A 24,333-nucleotide genomic window follows, 5' to 3' on the forward strand; every position below is an offset into this window, starting at 1 on the left:
GAAGAATATATATATATTTATATAGCTGAATGAAATACAGAAATAAAATTAAATTTTACTGCAACTAGTTGCAGTGCTGTGAAATAAAAATAAGTTAGCAACCATTTCAAGTCTGAGATGCTTACCATGTTCAGACTAATGGAAAGGCTAGGCCTATGGACCAGGAAACAGCATCCATTTGCAGGGGTGGGAGCTACAGCAGCTCAGCCTTTTTCAGGCAGAGAGATTCTCCCCCTACCTTCTTTTTTCTAGTTCTATATGGCTTACCATTAAAGCCCTTCCTGAACCGCTACTCAAGTAGTGTATATCTGAAATCCAAAAGTAAAGGTTCACAGATATTTGTTTTTTTTGCAGTCCATTGTTTTCAGTAAAACCAAACTGCTGAATCACACAGTGCAGCAGAAGTGTTTAATCTGTTCATAGGTCACTAATGAATGCCCAGAGGACTCTTTTTAAGTTGCTTCTTCTGCTGGTGCCCTTCTTTGCCGTGCTGATTTCGGTCTACCTCTCTGTGGAGTGGGTGGAGTCTCCTGTTCAGCTTCAGACTCTGAAGGCTCATTATCCCCCTGCTGGGATCCTGTGTCTCCTATCAACTCTCTCAGGAACTTGAATTTAGATAAAAACAGTTGCCACACCACATACCAACCTATGGGAGACAAAACCCAAAGAGTTACTCATTTATGTTATACAATAATTTTTCCAACATAGAAAAACTCAGGCTACAAAAAGCGCATTCATCAACTGCTTACCAGCACGGAGAAAAGGATTACCCCTTTCCAAAGATTTTTTAAAGTGATCTACAGTTCTCAATTTGATTCAACTGGTAGAACTCTTGTCTCTGGACCAGAAGAGGCCAAATTCAAATTCCAGATTAGGACTTGAGCTCCCTATGAATGTTAATATGTCAGCATAGCAACAGGGGGTAATGAATATTGCACAATTATGGGTATCATCCTTTGAGTGTTAAAATGAGGTTCCTTCTTGTTTCTTGACTGACCATGATGCTTTTTCGTTGTAAAAAGATAAGCCCAGCATTTCCAGCCTAAACTTGCTCACTCAATAAATAGACTAGAATTTAGATTTAGTATAAAGCACAGCTCTATTCTAGAATCAGACTGACAAGGTTCTCATTCTTCTAGCCCTCAAAATATTCTCAAGTGATACTTCAACTGGAAGAGGTGATCCCTTCAGTTCAAAAATCTTGCTTAAACAAAGTACTACCTCATTTACCCTTCCAAGATTCCATTACAGAAAAGTTAAAATGATCAGGGAACACAATTTAGCATTGCACAGCTCCTCCCACCCCCACCTCCATATACAGGGAAGGGACTATAAAAGGCAATTTAAAACATGTGCTGTTTTATCAGAACAGCAAATTACAGTAGTAAGTCTTCATTTTTAATTCCCTGCACAGCCTACCCCCAATCTACCCATTATCTTGAATAGGACATCAAGATGTCATCTTTCAATTCTTACTACTGAGGGCATTCTGCACCAAAAAATCAAAAATTCCGTGCACAATATTTTAAAATTCTGCAAGTTTTATTTGTCAATAAATAAATGCAGAGGCTCCAGCATGGCAGTGGGGAGCACAGGCCACTGGCTTGCTGAAGGTAGGAGATCACCCTGCAGCCCCCCACCCCCAGGACAAGGACTCAGCGGTGAGGCACCACCCAACCCTGACAAAGCACAAGGCCTGGGCCTGCCCCAGAAACACCCTGGGGCCCTGCCCCTCCACACCAGGTGTGGGGCAGGCAGGCTCAGTGTGGGGGGATTCAGGTGTGGGTGAGAGGATTCTGTGTGGGACAATCTGGGTGCAGGCAGCCCGGGGGGGGGGGGGGGGAGATCTGGATGCACAGAGGTTCGTGGGGGGGAGAGGGGGGAAGGGAGAGAGTTTCCAGATGCAGGGGCAATGCGACTCTTCAGAGGCTTCCAGGTGAAGGTGGTTGGGGCTCAGTGGAACGGTCTGAGCATGGGGGGTCGGGGGTTCTGGGTGTGGGGGTCTGGGTGCAGCTAGTTGGGGGTCAGTGGGGGCTCAGGGTGAGGCATCAGGGTGGGGGTTTGAGTGCAGGGAGCTCAGTGGGGGGTGGTCTGGGTGCAGGGGTGGGGGTTCGGAGGCAGGAGGTCTGGGTGCAGAGGGGCTCCAGGTGCAGGGGTTGAGGTTCAGTGGGGTTGAGGTGCAGGTATGGAGGGCTAAATGTGCTCACTGAGGCTTGGCAGGGGTGTCTGGGTATGGGAGGTCCGGATGCATGGGGGTTGGGTGGATGGGGGAGCAGTTCCCTGTACAGCGAGCCCTCCCCCCACAGTTGAGGAGCAATGGGGGCATGAAGCAGGGGAGGATGCTGCACTTCCTGCAGCTGGGGGAGGTTTCTTGGGGGTGGGTCCAACACCGTCCCAGACACTCCTCGCAGGGGAAGAAGTCGTCCCATCCTCTCCAGCCTCCAGCCCAGACAGGACTAGCAGCTGATCCTGGCTCAGCGTAAGAGCCACTGGCTGGGGTGTTCCCAGCCCCATGGTGATTTACCTCTCTGCCAGGTGCTCCGGGTGCCTGAAAATGTACCTGCACTGCTAGCGAGTGGTGCAAGACTGCTCTTGCATCTTCCCTTTGCTTCCCTGTCAGAAAGTCATTTTTCTGTGAGAAAGCAAAGAAATCTGCGGGAAAGAGGAATTCTGCGCACATGCAGAATTCCCCCAGGAGTAAATTCTGCTCTGTCAATGTTTCCAGTCTTTAAGCCCAATTGTTACATTTTCCAAACCAACATCTTTATGTTGTCTTCCATGCCTCTCCTCAAGCATGGAAGGATCTCCGCTAAATATCTGAAAAGCCATCTTACTGTCTCCCATATCCTTCCTTAAAACTCTCCTCTACCGTGATGCCTACAAAAAAAAAACTTGACTATGTTTAGGGAAGCTGTTGAACTGTGATTACTGGTTTTGTTGGCTATTTCCTTGCGCTCCCTCTTTCTGCTTGTTGCATCCACTGTTGTCTCTAATCATATACTTCAATTGTAAGCTCTCTGAGGAAGTGACTGCCTCTTTGTTATGCATTTGCAAAGTGTCTAGCACAATGAGGCCCCGATGACTGGGACTCTTAAATGCTACCATCATAATTAAGGCTGCGAGTTTGTCACAGAGGTCACGGAAGTCATGGATTCCATGACTTTCCATGACCTCCGTGACTTCTGCAGCAGCCGGTGCACCTGGCTCCGGGGTAGCTCAGGCAGCCCTTGTGGCAGTCGTACCGGCAGCTGCTGGGGCAGTCTTGGGCTACCGCCCCACCCCTCACCCCACCAGCAGCAGAGGAGTTTGGGTGTGGGAGGGGGCTGGGGCACGGGACGGGGTGAGGAGGGCTATGGGTGGCCCTTACCTGGAGGGCTTCCCGGAAGCAGCAACGTCCCCCTGGCTCAGCTGCTAGGCAGAAGCGTGGCCAGGCAGCTCTGCCGTGTGCACTGCCTCTGCCTGCAGGCACCACCCTCGCAGCTCCCATTGGCTGCGGTTCCCGGCCAATGGGAGCTGCGAGGCCAGCACTCTGGGCAGAGGCAGCACGCAGAGCTGCCGGGCCACGCCTCTGCCTAGCAGCTGAGCAAGGGGGAGGTTGCTGCTTCTGGGGAGCCCCCCCAGGTAAGAGCCACCCAAAGCCCGCCTCACCCCGTCCTGTGCCCCAATCTCCTGCCTCCTCCCACACCCAAATTCTGCTGCTGCAGGGGAGGCGCGGAGCCAGGTAGGGAGCCTGCTGGCCCCGCCAACTCGCCCCCACCCCCAGCACCCGGGCCGCCCTCCCCCAGTCCCACCCACCCCCAAGTTTTAGTCAGAGGTATTTTTAGTAAACGTTACGGACAATGATTTGAAAAATTATGCTATACAAAAGTGTTATTTGTTATATTAGAAATGTTAAGTTTATCCTGCTTAGAGTTAATCATTAATACTTTGACTCATGTCATAAACTGGGAAAATCCTGTCAATTCCAAATTTAAATCACTGGCCTATATGAATTTTAAATTACCTTTAAAAAACTTGTTTGCCCAGAACTAGCAGAACCAGTCTTGATTATTTATTTTAGGTGTCACCAGAGAATGATAATAGACATCCTTTAAATGTGGACAAGAACGCAAGAGTCATCAAGGAAGATGACAACAATACAGAGACATCTAGGCAGTCAGTCTCAGTCTCAAAAAGATTATTTTTTATGCCCTACGATCAACTGTCTCTACAGAATCTGTAGTTAAATCCTCTTTCCCTCACTGGCCCAGTTCTTATAGAAAAGCAATCAAACACTGCAAAGGCACGTTAGTTTCTACTCACAGGAGAGAGAGAGAAAAAAAAACAACACTAAGTGTGTCAAATGAAAACAGAAAACTAACAGCAATATACATATTGCTAGGATTAAAACTGTACTCATTGCTACTAGTTTTCTATTTTCATATACATTTAATATATATGAATGATACTCAGAATATTACAATTAAAGAAAACCTATGAAGCAGCTATGAATCTCCAGTTCTAATAGTCCTCATTCTTGCCACTAAATCAGACACTCGATTTAATTTTTTTAAAAAGATGTAATATACTTTATTAGACCTTACAAAAGCATATATGAAGAAAAAACAGACCACAAATTATCTAATTTTTTTCCTAGAAGCCCTTCAAAGAAAGCCAATTCACATCATAAAGTGTACAGTTTTAATTCTAGGGACAGCACAAAACAAGACATCAAAATATTTAGCATCTTCCACAAAATAGTATAGAGTGTGTGACGTTGTGCAGTCTATATGGTTTTATAAAAACATGATAATAAGTGAATATAATGTAACTGGGATATGCTTCGTGCAAAAGGTCTCTTGTAAGGTATCATTACAAAGCTCATAATCTACTGAGTGTGATCATCCTATTTGTAGAAATGTACCACTCTTGTATCTAAAACTAGAAATATAAAACATAACTCTGAGGGCCTATTGTAATTATGTAAAGTGTGGGCCATTAATGATGGTTTGGAATCTTGATGACTCCCATTAACCAGGACCATTGTCTGCAGATGGCTGTGTTTACCTGTTAGTCTTCCTGTATATGTGTGTGCTGGCAAGTGGGCAATGAAGTTTTGCAGTGACATGTGATCATGTCACCTGAACTGGAATCCATCTTTAACCTGGTGCTTTTCCGGGGGGAGGGGGGTGTGAAAACCCAGAGGGACAAAGGGTTCCCGCCTTATGCAAAAGATATATAAAGAGGTGGAAGAGAACAAAGGTGGAGAGGAGCCATCATGAAGAATCCCCTAGCTATCACCTGAGCTGGAACAAGAGCTGTACCGGGGAAAGAATTGTGCCCAGGCCTGGAAGGTGTCCAGTCTGAGAAAAAACTTACTGAAGCATCTCTGAGGGTGAGATTATCTGTATTCAGTTTGATTAGGCATAGATTTGCGCATTTTATTTTATTTTGCTTGGTGACTTACTTTGTTCTGTCTGTTACTACTTGGAACCACTTAAATCCTACTGTCTGTATTTAATAAAATCACTTTTTATTTAGTAATTTACTCAGAGTATGTATTAATACCTGGGGGAGCAAACAACTGTGCATATCTCTCTATCAGTGTTACAGAGGGCGAACAATTTAAGAGTTTGCCCTGCATAAGCTTTATGCAGGGTAAAATGGATTTATCTGGGTTTAGACCCCATTGGGAGTTGAGCATCTGAGTGCTAGAGACAAGCACACTTCTGTGAGCTGTTTTCAGGTAAACTTGCAGCTTTGGGGCAAGTGATTCAGACCCTGGGTCTGTGTTGGAGCAGATGGGAGTGTCTGGCTCAGCAAGACAGGGTGCTGGAGTCCTGAGCTGGCAGGGAAAACAGGAGCAGAGGTAGTCTTTGCACATCGGGTGGCAGCTCCCAAGGGGGTTTCTGTGATCCAACCTGTCACAGGGTGCTTTAGAATAGCTCATTTAAAAGATGAACGAAAAATACTGAAATGTATTTAATACCCTAGATTACCAGCGTAAGTGGGGCACCGAGCACATCACTTGGTATTACACAATAAGTGTTCCTTTTATCTTTGCGAATTGGGCCATTCATTATATAAATGATCATTTGTATATCTACAAAACTTTTAAGTTTAAGACAAGAATTTGGACATATTTGATAACCAACCAATTCAGACCTCACTGGGCAACTAAGAATTTACGGTCAGCTAAGTACACTGAATCACTATACAGATTTAAAAAGCAGCGCAGGATTTTACAGAAAGCCAATGTCATGATGCTAAAGAGATGGTGAATTTGAAATCTAGACATTTATATTAAAAAAGTTAGAAATACTTTGAGGTACAACACCTGCTCCAAACTGCCACTGCCAATTGTGGAGGTTTTACAGCCATTTTCTTATTTTCTTCTCCAACAGGTTCTCTCCCCTTGCTGTGTAAAAGGCCCACATAAACATGTAAAACTGACTGACTATACAGGGGAAACCCTGGAAGTGTCCCCACATAATGTAATCAAAGTGGATAAAGCCTTTTTGTCTAATTGCTTTCAGTCACAGTGTAATCTCTGATTTAAGAAAGTGTTATCTGAAGCAATACTAAATAAAAAGATTCAAAGAAGAGTGATTTTTAAATTGGGTCTCTTTAAAAACATAGGTGTTATACTGGAATTGCTGAATGCTTGTAAGGACACAAACTGCTCCTTAGATATAACGTGGTCAGGAAGAAAATTGACAGTCAAAACAGATTATGGGGGGGGGGGGGGGGGAAAGAGAGGCCTGTCAGCATTTTCAAGTATCTCACTGAGAATGGTCTCAATCTGGCAATACTATGTTGATGGTACAAAGATAGTCTAGTGACAGATTTAAGGTATTTCATCCTTTATAATTCAAACAACATGTATACCCAGACTACTGATACTTGGGAATATTAAGAGCATTATCAAATGATAATCACCATACATCAGTGGTGGGCAACCTGTGGCCCACAGGCCGCATATGGCCCATCAGGGTAATCTCATTGTGGGCCACGAGACGTTTTGCTGACGTTGACAGTCCACAGGTACAGCCCCCCGCAGCTCCCAGTGGCTACAGTTCGCTGTTCCCAGCCAACGGGAGCTGCGAGAAGCAGCGGCCAGCACGTCCCTGCAGCCCGCAACTCCAGCCCCAATCAAGGGGAATGAATTAGGGCTGGTTGAAGAGCCCTATTCCTATCTGGCAATGAGAAACAGCTGCCAGCCGAATTAGCCAGGGTCTACAAAGGCTGGCAGGCAAGAAGCCAGAGAGAAAGGAGGGAGGGAAAAGAAAGGCCAGGCACAGAGAGGGGTGGGGCCCTCTAGTCTGCTGCTGGCAAAGTTTGACTGTGAAAAACCTGTACATAGATAGTAAGGTGGTGGTGGGAAAAAGCTATAAATAAAGAGCACTGGTGTTTGCACCAACCTGAGGGAAGCAGGGGCAGAAACCAGAGGGGCCCACTACGACTCGCTACACATGGGCGCTTGTCTGGGATCTCAAGACAGTGAAAGAGTTTGGCGACCTGGAGATGGAGGGGACCCTGCAGTGGCTAGTGAAGCAGCAGGAGGAGATGCAAAAAATATATGGAGATATACACCTATCTCATAGAGCTGGAAGGGACCCTGAAAGGTCATCGAGTCCAGCTCCCTGCCTTCACTAGCAGGACCAAGTACTGATTTTTGCCCCAGATCCCTAAGTGACCCCCTCAAGGACTGAACTCACAACCCTGGGTTTAGCAGGCCAATGCTCAAACCACTGAGCTATCCCTCCCTGGAATATACTGCAAGCCTTCCAGCAATCCCACCAGCTAGAGAGGCAGGCCTTACTCACCTGGCAAGCGGAGCAACAGAAAACCAGGGTAGATAAAAATCAATGATTTAAACAAACAAACAAAAAAAAATTTTTCAAATCGGATTTTTTAAATTACAATCAGATTTTTTTTATAAAATGCTTTTTGAGGAAAAAAATCTTTCTAAAGATAGTTTTAATTCAGATACATTATAGCTCAAAGATATCACATCATGGAATAGGGATTATTAATTCTATAGTATGAGACAGTATATTCATGTAATGTTTAAGAAAAGTTTTGTAAATGAGTTCCAATAGTTCATGGATTAGGGACCCAATCTTATGGGGTTCCAGGGGCTTCTGTATAGATTATTTAGGTTAATCTTTCTATCTACCCAATGGGACTCAGTGCTAAGTCTAGAAGATACCATCAGAGATGCTTAGTTTTGCAGTTCTCAAACTGTGGATTTGTGTCTCCAGAGGTAACATGCGTGTTAACAGCAAAAATATTTTTAAATAAATAATAGAGGTGAGAAATAACAGATCTCAAGCCTATTGTCCCTCTGCAAATTTATGTACACAGAATCAATCCCTTTCCGCTCTCTAAAAGTGCAAAGTTTCAAAAAGTTCAACGAATAGAAGATTGTTGGGGGCGGAATAGATCTGGACAACGAGAAGTCTGGAGATAAATGTGAGAAGGGAGGAATAGGCAGTAGAAACAAAAGTGAAACTGTTTGAGCAGCATATTCCAGAGGTCTTTCTGAGTGTAGCCTTCATTGATTTGAGATCTACCATACCATTCTCTCACTAGAAGGGAAAACCTATAATGGCAGCAGGCCATAAAAGAGACCCAGTTTGGGAATATATTAATGAAGTTCCTCTACCTGTGAATTATATGTATTAAGGTTATAACAACCAACAAGAACGCACTTTTATGTAGAAATCCATGATTAAATCAAGTCTTCCTGACTAGTGATTTAAATCAATTTGATTTAAATCAAATCCACCCTGAAGAAAACCCTGCAAGACTTTATAAGGGAGGAGGCCAATGTGCAGCAGCAGCTCCTCCAGAGACTGGTGAGTCCCACAGGGTGTGATGACATCTACGCGACGGGATTGGACCTGTGTAAGACGGGCCCTGCTGATGACCCGGACGCTTTCTTCTGTACCTTTGAGAGGGTAACCCTGGACACCGGATGGGATTGGGTAACCTTGGCCCTACGGCTGGCTCCCTATCTGACCAGTGAGGCTCAAGCAGCTTATATGGTGCTGAGCAACGACCAGGCCAAAGACTATGAGGCAGTGAAGGTGGCCGTCCTAGACCGCGTAGGGCTGTCAGCGGAGAAATACTGGCAGAAGTTTCAGTTGCCCTGGTGGACGGGGGGTTTGCGGCACCGAGCCTTCGCCCAAAAGCTGACCCACTGGGCCACTTGTTGGTTGCGGCCGGATACCCAAACGGTGGGGAAAATCATGGACCAAGTGATCCTCGAACAGTTTTTACAGGGCCTCCCTGAGAACGTGTGAGTCTAGGTCAGGTGACACCAGTCGGGCACCATGGAGGCTGCAGTTAAGTTAACTGAGGAGTATGCGGAGGCGGACTTCCCCCAAAAGGAGGGTCAGACATGCCGGGAGCTGGAGTGGGGGAAAAGACCCTCAGAACATCCCCCCACCCCTGGGAAGGGCCTGGAAAGGAAGAAGGAGTCCAGGCGAGTCCCCAGTTGCCCCGGACAGCTTGCGTACTGGCAGTGTGGGGGCCAGGACATAAGAGGGGGGACTGCCCGGAGATGGAATGCGGCCTAGCTGAATTTTGCGGCTGGACTAATGTTGGAGGGCGGGGGAAAGGGCGAGGACTAGCCACCATCTGGGACTAGCCAACAAGGGGCGGTAGCTTCATTGCTGGGAAAGCGTCTGCTGCCGACGAAGCGCTGTCCACACCAGTGCTTTTTGCTGTTAAAACTTTTGTCGTTCGGGGGGAGGGGCGTGTGTCACACCCCTGAACAAACGTTTTGATGACAAAAGTGCAGTGTAGACATAGTCTCTGTGCCTGATCCCAATTTTACAGATGGGGAGTAGACACAGAAAGACCAAGAGCAGCGCCCTCCCTCACAGCAGTGTTGTGAGAATAAATGTTAAAGAATTGTGAAGGGCTCAAATACTATGGTAACATAGGCCATGTACATGCAATAGACATAGTATGTGAGGCTTGGCTCCACAGGGCTCTTTGAGCTTGATTCTCCCTCAGTGCAACTTTTCAAATACAGTCCAGGCCTATTTCATTCCCAATAGGAAAAGAATTTATCGCCTTGCTAGCTCCTCTTTACAAGCACGTTTTAAAGACAACTTCAAAGGAAAGGGCATTTTCTTTTTAACTGTCCTTAGAAAGACAATGTTGGTTTAGGTCTCTTAGGCAATGTCTACATTAAAGACCTTACAGTGGCACCTCTGTACCCATGGAGCGGCGCTGCTGTAAGATATCTTGTGTAGCCTTTCTATGGCAATGGGAGGGAGCTCTCCCATCAATATAATTCAACCACCCCCAATGAGTGGTGGTAGCTTCTTCTGCTGATCTAGCGCTGTGCACAGATGGAATTTATGCTGGCAAAACGTATGTCACTCGGGGGGTGTTTCCACACCCCTGAGTGACATACGTTTTGCCAACATAAGTGGTAGTGTAGACATGGCCTTACACTTTGAAGGTCTGTGAAATTAAAGAGTTATGAAACAACTGAATGTAGCATTAAAGAACAGCTTGTGTCTTAAGAGCGTTCCTGTCTACAAGTGAATTCAGCCTTCTGAAATAGTACACAGAAGTCCCCTATCTCAATGTTTGTTAAATCTGTTTTGGGGTTTTTTCTTTTTAGGCAAGATGTAAGTCAAACCACATCCTGCTAGTCAAAAGTTCACTAGAAATTTTCAGCACATAGCAAAATGTACCTCTTTGCAGTCACAGTGTAGCTCAATGTGTGCCTATTGTGAGAAAATAAATCAAGTACAGACAACAAATGCCCAAGTTAGTAATATCAGAGTTCAGCTTGCCTGACACTTCATCCTAACCTCACTTCCTGGACTGTGCTTCAATATTGTCAAGATCCCACCATTTGCACAAGAGTGTGTGATGTTATATGTATACCATTGTGTTTATTCAGGTCTGCATGACCATGAAACCTAGGTCTGTTGTGGCACACAAGTATGATGACCATAGCTCTTGACATGTTAAAGCTTTTTACTACCAATGACAAGAGGCAGGAGACAACCAAGGCTAAAGCAGCGAAGTGAAAGAAGGTAGGCTAAAAAAGATTGAGGAGGAAAGGAAGGATATTAAGCCAAAAGGGAAAACGGGAGGGAGGGAGGGAATGACTGGGGAGGTCAAAATCTGACCTGATGGAAGGGAGTGAGGAAGAAAAAGGAAAGTCCTGAAATAGGCAGCAGTAAGACAAAGAGAGGGGGGAAATTATACAGATTTAAATGACTGCTATTTGAGACCCAGGCTGATCCTTAAATTAGCTGTGTGATCACTGGGAGTATGTGCTCGTTTCACGGCACCAGGAATAGTGCTTTTCTCTAGGCAGAAGAGTCCTATGCCTTGCTGCTGGAGCCCCTTACTCACTAGAGTCATCTCAGTTCTTCTACTGACCTGTTGGAGCTCTAGCAAATGAGGAGTGGCAGACTCCTCCTACAGCAGATCCTGATAGGAATAGAAAAGTCACATCTGCTGAAGGACCCTGAGCTCCCGTGGGAAAGGAGCTGCTTCAGATCTCACTTTTCTCCTTTGCTGCAGTGTAAGGTGGAGGCATCCAGACTACTGAGCAAGGCTCACTCTGCCTTGACCAACAATTTGGTCAGAAACCAGCAATGAGGATGTAAGTGGGACAAACTTGAAAGTCTTATCTTGCTCGCTACCACCAGTCCTAATAACTCAAATGGGCACACGATGAACACAGGATAGCACACAAGTGGCAGGGAGAAAAAAGCAGAAAACAATAACAAAATCCTAAATAGTTGAGAAGAAATGAAAGGAAAAGAAACAGAAGCAAAGTTGCTAGAAGTGAAGTTCAACTTTAAAGAGTGACTGACAAACAGCCATGTTTACAGTTTCTCAATCATTTCTATAACAAATGTGCTCAGTTTACAAATAGATTTTTTTTAACTGCAAGAGCCCCCCGTTTCCCCCCCGCCCCCAGGTTTAACCAAGACTCTGAAAGGCATCAATTCCCACTGATGATAATGGGAATTGTGGAAACCAAGCAATTCAAGAGCAGGGCACCTATTCAGGGATTTTTATTTAAATAAGAATGTAGGTGCCTAACTTTAGGCATATATGTTTGAATATTTTGGCTTATTGTCTTTACATGGCTGAACACTTAATTTTTCTAATGTGATTAATTCCTGTAGACATTTAATGTTTTAGATTTTTCTCTTTTCTCTTTAGAAGAGTGGTAAAAACTAATTTAAGTTGCATGATAAAAAAGGGGAACTAATTCAGCATGGCACACACTAACCATATTTGTGTTAAAGAGTGGAAATTCAAATAGCACTACACATGTCCACCAGATCCAAGTGTTAAATATAAATTTGTAACTACAAATAGGAGTTGTACACATCACCTTTGAAACAGGAATCAGACATTTTTTCCCGTTTGGTTAAACCTTTATAAAAATCTTTCTGTAATTAGATAAAAGAATATGTAGTGCCAGTATTATTCCATTAATATGTTAGGAATAGACAATAAGCAAAAAATGAAATATATTGGCTACAGAGTTCAAAGTATATACCACTAAAAACAACACTGTAACAGGCCACAACAGTTGATTTCATTATGGCACTAGCAGTAGTCCCCCTACAAAACTCATGCCCCAATCCTGAAAACATTTAAGCACATGCTTAACTTTACTACTGGTAGCGGGTCGGGGCAGGGAAGTAAGGTGAAATTAATGGAGCTGTGGTGAATTCATGGGCAGGGACATGACTTCTTTCCTGTGTCTAAGGGTATGTCTACACTACGGGATTAATACGAATTTATATAATTCGAATTTAGGAAACCGATTTTATAAATTCGAATGTATTCGGCCACACTAGGCACCATTAATTCGGTGGTGTGCGTCCAAGCTACCGTAGTAGCATCGATTTCCAGAGCGTTGCATTGTGGGTAGCCAATAACATCTAATTGCCAATAACATCAAATTGCGGCCACACTACCCTTAATTCGGATTAACAATACCGATTTTGACGCTACTCCTCTTGTCGAGGAGGAGTACAGAAATCGAATTAAAGGGCTCTTTAATTCGAATTAAATGGCTTTGTTGTGTGGACGGGTCAAGCGTTAATTCGAATTAAAGCAGCTAAATCCGAATTAAAGTCGTAGTGTAGACCAGGCCTAAGTGCAAAGCACATTGTGGGCACTGGGGGGGGGAGGGGGAGGCAAAAATAAATTTAACTGTGTTCATGAAGTAGTGAACTTTTTAATGGTGTCTACTGTATATATCTATATGCATGCAAACATTAATAGAAAATGTAAGTTGCCTTCTTGAAGCAGATTTGTTTAAATATTTGTTAAATGCTTAGTAGTAAATAACAGTTTCAGCTAAAGCATTGTAATGTATTAAGTGATGTGATATTAAACTGCTTTTTGAGACTACTACACTAACCGATTTAAACTCGGTATTGAGTCTTCCTTAGTAGCCCAAGCATGCAAAGCTACCTTAAATCACAGGAAGTATTCAGCAGTTTGATGGTGTGGAGAAGGGACCATGTCAAGTTGAAACTGTTTGACACGAGTTGCTGTTATAGGGTAAGTGTTAAACGAAACTGTATGATGGGGTACCTTATGGCACAAAGAACATTTGCAAAGAGACACAAAGTCTTGGATTCCTGGATTGAAGCTCCACCCAAGACTGCTCATTTGGACCTATGCGGTTTGAATTTGAAGGGTCGTCTGTTGTCTCATATCAGTGTACCAAGTCAGTGTAAAGGCTATGTTTATTTGCAAATCAGCAAGTTTTAATAGTTACCAACTAATGAGAATCAACCTTTCTTTAGGAAAATAACTAAAAATTACAAAAGCAAAACAAGATTAAAATTGATTTAAATCAAGATTTCCTGAACAAAACCTAAAAAAAATCCCCACACCAAACCCCACAGCCCAAAACCAAAACAAACCCCACAATTTTAGACACATTATCTTAGCAATGAATGCTAAATATCATTTTTCACTCTGCTATTCCATCATTTATTATGATAAATATAATTGATACTGTATTTTTTAACAACTTCTAGAGATGACTGAAAAATTCTGAAGTGTTTGTAACAGACAAAAAGATCAGCAAACGTTTTCTGAAGTTTTGCATATATAGCTAACTCTGCAATTTGAATCTCCATGTATTCTCTCTTCCCTAGGCCATGCATGCTATGATTTTGTATGTGAATTAAAAGTATTGAAAAAGGGCCTAGAATAGTTTTAACACCCCAGCTTCCCCACCAAGTTTGGTTTGATAGAAAAGGGGCTCTCCCTTACTAATGGCATCTAGTCACTACCTGACTCAAGTGAAATGGAAATAAGTTAGCTTTATTACTGCTATTACAACAATTTATATGGCGACTAGCATTGTGGCATGTAGGAAAATTGGGCCCAAACCAGTACAACTGAAATCAATTGGAGTTTTAACATTAACTTCAGTGGCACTAGGGTTAGGTCCTTTCTGGGAAGAATTAATCTACCACTGAAGACTTCTAACACTCACACAGAAAGAATTATAGCAAGAGGCAATACAAATATTTAGACTATTTGCCAAAACAATGAACTTGGAGAGAGTGCCCAGTAAATCATTTTTCACCCAAGAAACCACAGTTATTACTAGAGACTCTTCTACAGTAACTTCCCACTTAACGTCCTCTCGCTTAACGTTGTTTTGATCTTACGTCCCTGCTCAATTACAGAACATGCTCCATTTAAAGTTGTGCAATGCTTTGCTATAACGTCGTTTGATTGCCTGCTTTGTACACACTGGCAGCCCCCCCATCAGCTCCCCTATGCCCCCCCCCCGCGCACCTCCCGCCTGCCAGCATACCCCACGGATCAGCGCCTTCCCCCCCTCCTCCTGCCCGCGGCAATCAGCTGGCTTGCAGTGTTGAGGGAGGGGGGAGGAGCGAAGACTCGGCGCACAGGCTCCCCCTCCCTCCCCAATGCCGCAAACCAGCTGACTGCCACAGACAGGAGGCAGGGGGAGTCTGTGCACTGAGTCCTCGCTCCTCCCCCACTCTCCTGCCCCCTGAACATCGCAAGCCAGCTGATTGCCACGGGCAGGAGGGGGGAGGAGCGAGGACGCGGCGCACCTACCCCTTCCCTCCCCGCCTCTGGTTCAGGAGGCAGGGGAGAGCCTGCGCGCCGTGTCCTCGCTCCTCCCGCCTGCCTCCTGCACGCTGCAAGCCAGCTGATTGCCGCAGGCAGGAGAGGGAGGAGCAAGGATGCGGCGTGCTGAGTAAAGGGGGAGGGGGGGGAAGAAGAGGCGGGTTAAGGGTGGGGGCTTGGGAGAAGAGGGGGCGTGGGCAGACTGAGGGTTGAGCCCCCTGCTTGCAGAGTAGGGGAAGCTGCCGCTGCGCAACGTGCTTCTCCTAGCTTACAGCACCTTCCGCCTCCTTGCCTGCCTCATTGTCTCCAATGTCAGTGGGCTGTGCCTGTGTGGGGTAAGGCGGGGGGCACCTCCCAACTATAGTACTGTACTGTATGGCAAAAAAAAAATTTCCCTGGAACTTAACCCCACCCCCCACTTACATTCATTCTTATGGGGAAATTGGATTCGCTTAACATCGTTTCACTTAAAGTTGCATTTTTCAGGAACATAACTACGTTAAGTGAGGAGTTACTGTACTTATGTTACTAGAAAACTCAGGGCCCAATCCTGCCAACATTCAAACACAAGTACCCTTACTCGTGTGTGAAGTCTTGGAAGGATAGGGTTCTAAAACAGTGGTTTTCAAACTTCGGGTCACAACCCAGTACTGGGTCGTGGAATGCAAGGCACTAGGTCATATTGCTCAGCACCCGGCCATTAAAATCTAGTAGTCCCTCCTGTTCAGACACAGCGTTGTGCCCTGGAAGCAGCCAGCAGCAGGTCCGGCAGGGGGGCCACGGGGCACTGGCTCTGCTGTGGGAGGTGGGGCCTGCAGATGAGAGCCATGCAGAGCCACTTGCGCGCTTCCGCCTAGGAGCCGGACCTGCTGCTGGCCGCTTCCGGGGCGCAGCGCAGTCTGTGGTGCCAGGACAGGCGGGAAGCCTGCCTTAGCACCCCTGCTGCGCTGCTGACTGGGAGCCACTGGAGGTAAGCCTGCGCCCCAACCCCACACTCCAATCCCCTACACCAGCCCTGAGCCCCCCCAAACCCAGAGCCCCCTTCTCCACCCCAAACCTCTCATCCCCAACCCCACCCCGGAGCCTGCACCCCCAGCCCAGAGCCCAGAGCCCTGACCCCCCTCCTGCAACCCAACCCCCTGCCCCAGCCCAGAACCCCCTCCCACACCCTGAACCCCTCATTCCCGGCCCCATCCTGCAGCCCTCACCCCAGCACTCTAACCCTCTTCCCCAACCCTGAGCCTCCTCCCACACCACAAACCCCTCATCCCTAGCTCTGCTGGGTCACAGACATCAACAATTTTCTTCAACTGGGTCACCAGAAAAAAAAGTTTGAAAACCACTGCTCTAAAACTTACTGTACTATAAGTTCAACACAGTTAAGTTGATTGTGGGATTTTCAACACCTGTCAAGTTCAAGACTAATAAAACAAACAACTCAGAGAAGTTATTTTATTATCCTTACTAACAAATGGTCTGTCCTGATGGAAAATTGTCATCTAAATATGTAAATAGCCTGTGTAACCTGCATTGACTGTACATATAGTGAGAGATAGGATAAAGATATGCCTGATTCCTAAGTCAATGAAAACAACAGCTTCCTGCTCTGGGTACACTTTCAATGTAGATAAACAACAACAAAGTCATTGGCGGCTCTAATTCTCTGTCTATAACCTGTTTCCAAATTATTAAAACGTCCATTAAATTCAGTCAAAATTTTACTTAGGATGAGGAAGCTCCTGTCCTTTAAGCATTTTTAATCAATTTAATACATCATCATTTTATTTTCTGACTAAGGTAAAAAGCATTTATGCAAAGAATTTAATAAGACTCTTCAGTTAAGTTCTTACTACCTGTTATATATGGGGGGAGAGAGAGGAGGATGCTGGTGTAGCCTCCTGCCTGAATATTACAGAACAATCCTAGTCTTTCAACATCACTCCTGTTACATGCTTTTTTCGTAAGGTCTGCATTCCAATCAACGTTTACCATGGCAGTGTAAAGAAAATGAGGAAGCTGATCAGATTGCATCTTACAGAACATCCAAAATTCTGCTCTTTCTCTCTTTGATTTTTTTAAAATACAAGAGACACCTATAGAGTGTCCTTAAGTGCCTATCTTTATGGGACTCCATAAAGGTCCTTCCTTTAGTCTCAAATTTTAGTCATTCATTAGTATTTCTATTGCCCTCAATACTGTCCTATCAGCAGATAATAACTGTTCAGCAGCACATTTCCCAAAAAGATGTCAACTTCCGATCGGTGTAGTGAATTCAGCTCGGGAAACATTTCAAGGCTCAAATATTTGAAAACAAGCAAAGAGGGCGCTGTGAGCGAGACCCTTGACCGGGCACCATGTTCCTCCCCCCTCCCTTCCCCGGCAACGCCGAAGAGGACTCCGCGGAGAGGGACAGGGCAGCAGGGGGTAGGGTGACCAGATGTCCTGATTTTATAGGGACAGTCCTGATTTTGGGGTCTTTTTCTTATATAGGCTCCTATTACCCCCCACCCCATCCCGATTTTTCACACTTGCTATCTGGTCACCCTAGCAGGGGGACACACACACAAACAGAGCTAGGGTGCGTACTCACCGCACAGCATGAACAAGAGCACACAGGCCAGGGTGGCCACGATCACCAGCAGCGTCAGCCCGACGCTCTGCCACATCTTGGCCGGCCGGAGCGGAAGGCGCTGGGCGCTGTTACCCGCAGGGAGGGCGCAGCAGCATCACCACGGCGCATGGAGGGACGAGGCTGGCCGCACTCGCTGCACCGGAGAAGGGCTCGGTGGGGGGTGCGGGGGCTGAGTCTGGTTATGAGCCACCCCAGGGCTCCTGGGCGGCGGGGCCAGGCCGGCGGTGCGGGAGGGGCAGGCACAGATTTGGGGCCAGCGGGGAGGGAGGGATGGCGGCACTGGGACCCCAGGGGGCACAGCGGGGGGGACGCGCCCGGCCGCCGCCTGAGACCCGCCGGCTAGGAGGAGGTGGCGCCCCGCGTGGCTCCGCTGCCGGCCGCCGCGCCGGAGGAGGGGCTGCGAACCCCCAATGGCAGAGGCCCAGCGGCGGCAGCTTTTCTCCCTGACAACCCGGCGCGAGAGGCCCCCAGTTCATGGGCGGCGCGCGGGAGGCTGCGTCGAAACGCATCACGGTGACGCCAGCCAACCAGCAGCGCAGGGCACGCTGGGAGTTGGAGTGTAACGGCTGCCGCGGTTGCCGTTGTTGCAAACTACGGTTCCCAGCATGGCCCACCGCGGTTGCGGTTATCTTTACCCCCTGGCCGGGCGTAGGGAGACCAGATGTCCCAATTGTATAGGGACAGCCCCGGTTTGGGGGTCTTTTTCTTATATAGGCTCCTGTTACCCCCCACCCCCTGCCCCAGTGTTTCACACTTGCTGGCTGGTCACCCTAGCTGCAAGGGACCTCAGGAGGTTCTAGTCCAACCCCCTGCTCAATGCAGGACCAGTCCCCAACTAACTCATCCCAGCCAGGGCTTTGTCAAGCCTGATCTTAAACTAGGGAGACCAGATGTCCCGATTTTATAGGGACAGTCCCAATATTTGGGGCTTTTTCTTATATAGGCTCCTATTACCCCCCACCCCCGTCCCGATTTTTCACACTTGCTGGCTGGTCACCCTACCTTAAACACCTCTAAGGAAGGAGATTCCACCATCTCCCTAGGTAACCCATTCCAGTGCTTCACCACCCTCCTAGTGAAATAGTGTTCCTTAATATCCAACCTAAACCTCCCCCACTGCAACTTGAGACCATTGCTCCTTGTTCTGTCATCTGGTACCACTGAGAACAGCCTAGCTCCATCCTTTTTGGAATCCCCTTTCGGGTAGTTGAAGGCTGCTATCAAATCCCCCCCCACTCTTCTCTTCTGCAGACTAAATAACCTCAGTTCCCTCAGCCTCTCCTCATAAGTCATGTGCCCCAGCCCCCAAATCATTTTTGTTGCCCTTCACTGGACTCTCTCCAACTTGTCCACATCCCTTCGGTAGTGGGGGGACCAAAACTGGACACAATACTCCAGATGAGGCCTCACCAGTGCCGAATAAAGGGGAATAATCACTTCCCTCGATCTGCTGGCAACACTCCTACTAATGCAGCCCAATATGCCATTGGCCTTGCCAACGAGGGCACACTGCTGACTCATATCCAGCTTCTCGTCCACTGTAATCCCCAGGTCCTTTTCTGCAGAACTGCTGCCTAGCCAGTCGGTCCACAGCCTGTAGCGCTGCATGGGATTGTTCCTTCCTAAGTGCAGGACTCTGCACTTCTCCTTGTTGAACCTCATCAGATTTCTCTTGGCCCAATCCTCCAATTTGTCTATGTCACTCTGGACCCTATCCCTACCCTCCAGCCTATCTACCTCTCCCCCCAGCATAGTGTCATCTGCGAACTTGCTGAGGGTGCAATTAATCCAATCATCCAGTTAATTAATAAAGATGTTGAACAAAACCAGCCCCAGGACTGACCCCTGGTGCACTCCGCTTGATACCAGCTGCCAACTAAACATCTAGCCGTTGATCACTACCTGTTGAGCCCGATAATCTAGCCAGCTTTCTATCCACTTTATAATCCATACTTCTTTAACTTGCTGGCAAGAATACTGTTAGAGACCATATAAAAAGCTATGCTAAAGTCAAGATATATCACATCTACCACTTTCCCCATATCCACAGAGCCAGTTATCTCATCATAGAAGGCAATCAGGTTGGTCAGGCATGACTTGCCCTTGGTGAATCCATGTTGACTGTTCCTGATCACCTTTCTCTCCTCCAAGTGCTTCAAAATGGATTCCTTAAGGACCTGCTCCATGATTTTGCCGGGGACTGAAGTGAGGCTGACCGGTCTGTAGTTCCCCGGGTTCTCTTTCTTGCCTTTTTAAATTATGGGCACTATATTTGCCTTTTTCCAATCGTCTGGGACCTCCCCAGATCACCACGAATTTTCAAAGATAATGGCCAATGGCTTTGCAATCACATCAGCCAGCTCCCTCAGCAGCCTTGGATGCATTGCATCCGGCCCCATGGACTTGTGCATGTCCAGCTTTTCTAAATAGTCCTTAACCTGTTCTTTCACCACTGAGGGCTGCTCACCTCCTCCCCATACTGTGTTGCCCAGTGCAGCAGTCTGGGAGTTGACCTTGTCTGTGAAGACCGAGGCAAAAAAAGCGTTGAGTACTTCAGCTTTTTCCACATCATCTGTCACTATGTTGCCTCCCCCATTCAGTAAGGGTCCCACACTTTCCCTGACCTTCTTCTTGTTCCTTCTTGTTGTGTCTCTGGTGTCCTAGTGCTGGCAACTCGCTCTGGCTCAGCCTTCCCCTTGCAGTGTGCCAAGCATCAATGCTGCACCAAGCGCTGCTCCAGCCCTGCACAGTCATACCCCACAGCGACCCCACCTTCGCTCTCCTGGTAATGCAATGCACCCCTACCCTCATTCACACTCACATTGCAATGCAGCCCGCCCCACCCCTCACACTGCAATGCACCCCACCCCTCGCAGTCACACTGCAATGAACCCCCACCCCATCCCTCACACTCACACTACAATGCATCTCACCCCACCCCTCACACTTACACTGCAATGCAGCCCACCCCATCCCTCACACTTACACTGCAATGCACCTCACCCCTCACACTCACACTGCAATGCATCCCCACCCACCCCTCACACCCACACTGAAATGCACCCCACCCCACCCCATCCCTCACACTGCAATGCACCCCCACCTAGGGTAACCAGGTGTCCGGTTTTGGAGCGGAACACCCAGTCAAAAAGGAATCCTGACAGCTCCGGTCCGGTCAGCACCGCTGACTGGGCCATTGAATGTTTGGTTTGCGGTGCCGCAGCAGGGCTGGCAGGCTCAGAGGTGGCGAGTTATATGGGCCCGTGGTGCCTGTGCTCCAGGAATATTGAGGGCCTGGGGGCCCGGCTCCACCAATGTTCAGGGCTGGGTCTCTCCCCCGGCCCCACCTGCCACCCCCACGCGCCTCCCCCGGAGCATTTCCTGGCCCCGCCTGCCGCCCCTGAGCAATTTAAAAGAGCCCGGGGGCCCCCAGCTGCCACCACCACCACCGGCAGTGCAGCGGGCCTAAGGCGGCTTCGTGGCTGGCCTTGCGCCGTGCTGCTCCTGGAAGCATCTGGAACGGCCCTACTGCCCTGGAGAGAGGGGTGTGTGTCTCCACACGCTAATCCCGCCCTCAGCGCCGACTCCGCAGCTCCCATTGGCCAAGAACTACGGCCAATAGCTGCGGGGATGGTGCATGCGGGCAGCGGCGCATGGAGACCCCCTAGGTCATCCAGACAGCAAGTGTGAAAAATCGGGACAGGGGGTGGGGGGGTACTAGGAGCCTATATAAGAAAAAGACCCAAAAATCGGGACTGTCCCTATAAAATCGGGACATCTGGTCACCCTAAGACCCCCTGATCCCCCCGCCTAAGAGCCGCTGCCAGAGGGGTGTGCAGGTTGCTTTCGGGGAGTTGCCTGAGGTAAGCGCTGAACCCCTCACCCTCTCCCACACTCCTGCCCCAGCCCAGAGCCCGCACCCTGCACCCAAACTCCCTCCCGGAGCCTGCACCCCTCCCATACCCAAAATCCCTCCCATAGCCTTAGGCAGGTGTGGGGGAGGGCGGGACTTGGATCCGTTCTGGGCACCATCAAAAATTATACAAACCTGCAGCCCCTGGGCAGGCTCCTGGGTCAGGAAACAGCCAGCATGTCCATGTGAACTGCCAGGGTCCTTGTGCTGCCCCACCCGCAGGCGCAGCTCCCATTGGCTGGGGCAGAGCAGGGAGGAACTAGTGCCACTCGCGAGTGCTCAACAGGTGGCTGTTGAGGGGTCGCGTGGCATGCACCTCTCCCACTGGTTCCCGGCCCTCTTCTCCTCACGCTTCTCATGTGGCTGGGCTCGAGCTGCTGCATGTGCCCTGCTGCGAACCGCGGTCTGTCATCCCGTCACCCAGGAGTTGGAGGTATGCGTATCCCCGTCTCCAAGTGCTGGGAATGGGGCTGCACCCCCCTCCCCCTCACTACATCCCTCCCCATCCCAACCCCCTGCACCCCCACCCTCTTGTCATTGCATCCCTCCCCTGTCGCATCCATCCTGCCCCCCACACCTACCCATCCCAGCTCTGTACCCTTTACAGCACTCTCCCACCCATCCTCTCCACCTCCCAGAGCCGCCACCCCCATGTCTCTCACCCCTACACCTCATTCACCTCCATACACTGCTACACTCCCATTATGTCCTTACACACCCCTGTGCCCCCTACATCCTCATGTAGCCTTCTGCCTCCCGCTGCATCCTCATCCACTCCACATACCCCCCAACACCACCTCCTCTCTCCTTCACTGCCCCTTCTCACCCCCACCCTGCTCTCATCCTTGGCCTCTTTCCCTCCCCATCCTCTTTCCTCCACCACACCATCTTTTCCCCTCCAGCCCGCCCTCCTGCCTTCCTGGGTGGGTAATTTAGGCAGCCCCTGGAAAAGTGTATGAAAAAGTGTCTCTGTGTAGGCAAGTATGTGCATGCATGCATTGTATGTGTGTAAGAAACTGTGTGTCTTTGTGCAGAGGGGTGCGTGCATTGCCGCATGTGTGTATACCTGTGTGAATAAAATTTGCAGCCTAACTCTTTGACTTTTATTCCTTTTGCTAGCTTGCACACACAAAAAACTGATGACATAAAATGTGTATATTCATTTCATAACAAGTTTTTAAAAGAGAAGGGAACTCTAAAGGAAATGTATTATTTCTTAAAAGTGAATGTTGTTGACTAGTAATTGCAGAAGAGCCAATGTATCAGACATTTCTCCCCACCTTTGTGTAACTACATTATCAACTCTTTGTTGCAGACTCTCTCTTTTTATGTGTATGTCCAGCACCTACCACCCTGGAGCCCTGATCTTAGTTGGGGTCTCCAGGCACTAAACAACAATTGTAATAATAAATAATGTGGAAGTATGTGTGTTAGTGCATGCTAGCTGTGTACACATGAATACACGTGGTATTGCATGTAGGTGTGGGAGTCAGTTTCTACAGATTTATTTATATAGGTATCTGGACAGGTGTGCATTTCTGTGCTTGTGCTCTATGGATTTGTATTTGGGCTTCGGGAGTGGGCCTTTAATGGACCTATTACAGCTGTGATAATGTGTGGTCCTAATTCCACACATAAAATTACAATAACTTTAGTGAACAAAAAACATGGAGCTGGTTATGAAAAATGGGAAGAGGGGAGGGAAAGAATCATGAAAATCTTTGTGAAATTTCATTTTTTTTAAAATTACCCTTTTTGACTATTTTGCTGCCAGCTCTAGCATCCTATAACAAATAAAACCTGAACTTAGCTAATACATCTATCAAAACAATAAATGTGCCTGTTTGGGCCTTGCAGTGAAAATGAGCATGTGAGAGAGGGTGGGGGAGAGCAAGCAATGGAGGGAGGGGGGATGGAGTGAGTGGAGATGGGAGGGGCTCAGGCAGCGGGGGGTAAGGGTGTTCGGTTTTCTGGAATTAGAAAATTGGCAACCTTACCCCCACTCTCACTCACACTGAATCCACTCCTCACCCCTCAGTGAGTCACACGGCAATGCACCCCACACTCCTGCTCACACTACAATCCACCCCCTCACTCCCACTGCAATCCACCCCCACTCCTGACATACACGAGGCAAACCACTCTCACCCCTCAGATACACACACTCCACTCCACATACCCCCCGCACACACACACACTGCAATCCACACACACCAATGTACACACACTTCTCACTCACGTACACACACCCCTCACACACATTGCAATCCATAAGCATCCCTAACTCACATACACACTGTCCCTGTGTAACACTAAGGCTGAGGGCTGGAAAGTTATTCACTGGAGGAAGGAGGAAAAAATGGGTGGGGAGGGGGTTGCATTAAGCACACCATAGCCATAGAATGGAATGTGGAGTGAGCTGAGGGACAGAGGGGTGAATGGTTAGTGTTTTGCAGAACACAAGGGACAGCTGAGGGTGTTCAAATATAGCCCCAGAAGCACTTCACAAACGGACAGCAAAGCCATTGTTGGTGCCCACCTCTGAACACAGGTTGGGTCGCTTCCTTCAGTTGCCTCATTACTGTTTTGCTTCTGCAGTAATTTCGACCAGGGTTAGTTAAGGACAGAGGTTATCTGATCTCTGATTAATGTTCTTCCACTTGTCTCTCTCCCTCTGGCC

At 47.7% G+C, this 24,333-nt stretch overlaps 1 protein-coding gene across 1 annotated transcript; it reads right to left on the minus strand.

Annotated features, from left to right (window-relative positions):
- Nucleotides 1–452: 452 nt before the first annotated feature.
- On the minus strand, nt 453–17,774 carry SMIM13 (small integral membrane protein 13). The gene is made up of 2 exons (XM_065397750.1): nt 17,699–17,774; nt 453–646 (listed from the first exon to the last, which is right to left on the minus strand). The coding sequence occupies exons 1-2, from the start codon at nt 17,772–17,774 to the stop codon at nt 453–455; spliced, it is 270 nt and encodes an 89-aa protein (XP_065253822.1).
- Between the last annotated feature and the right edge of the window lie 6,559 nt (nt 17,775–24,333).

This window comes from Emys orbicularis, chromosome 2 (assembly GCF_028017835.1).
Source record: "Emys orbicularis isolate rEmyOrb1 chromosome 2, rEmyOrb1.hap1, whole genome shotgun sequence".
NCBI classification, from domain to species: Eukaryota; Metazoa; Chordata; order Testudines; family Emydidae; genus Emys; species Emys orbicularis.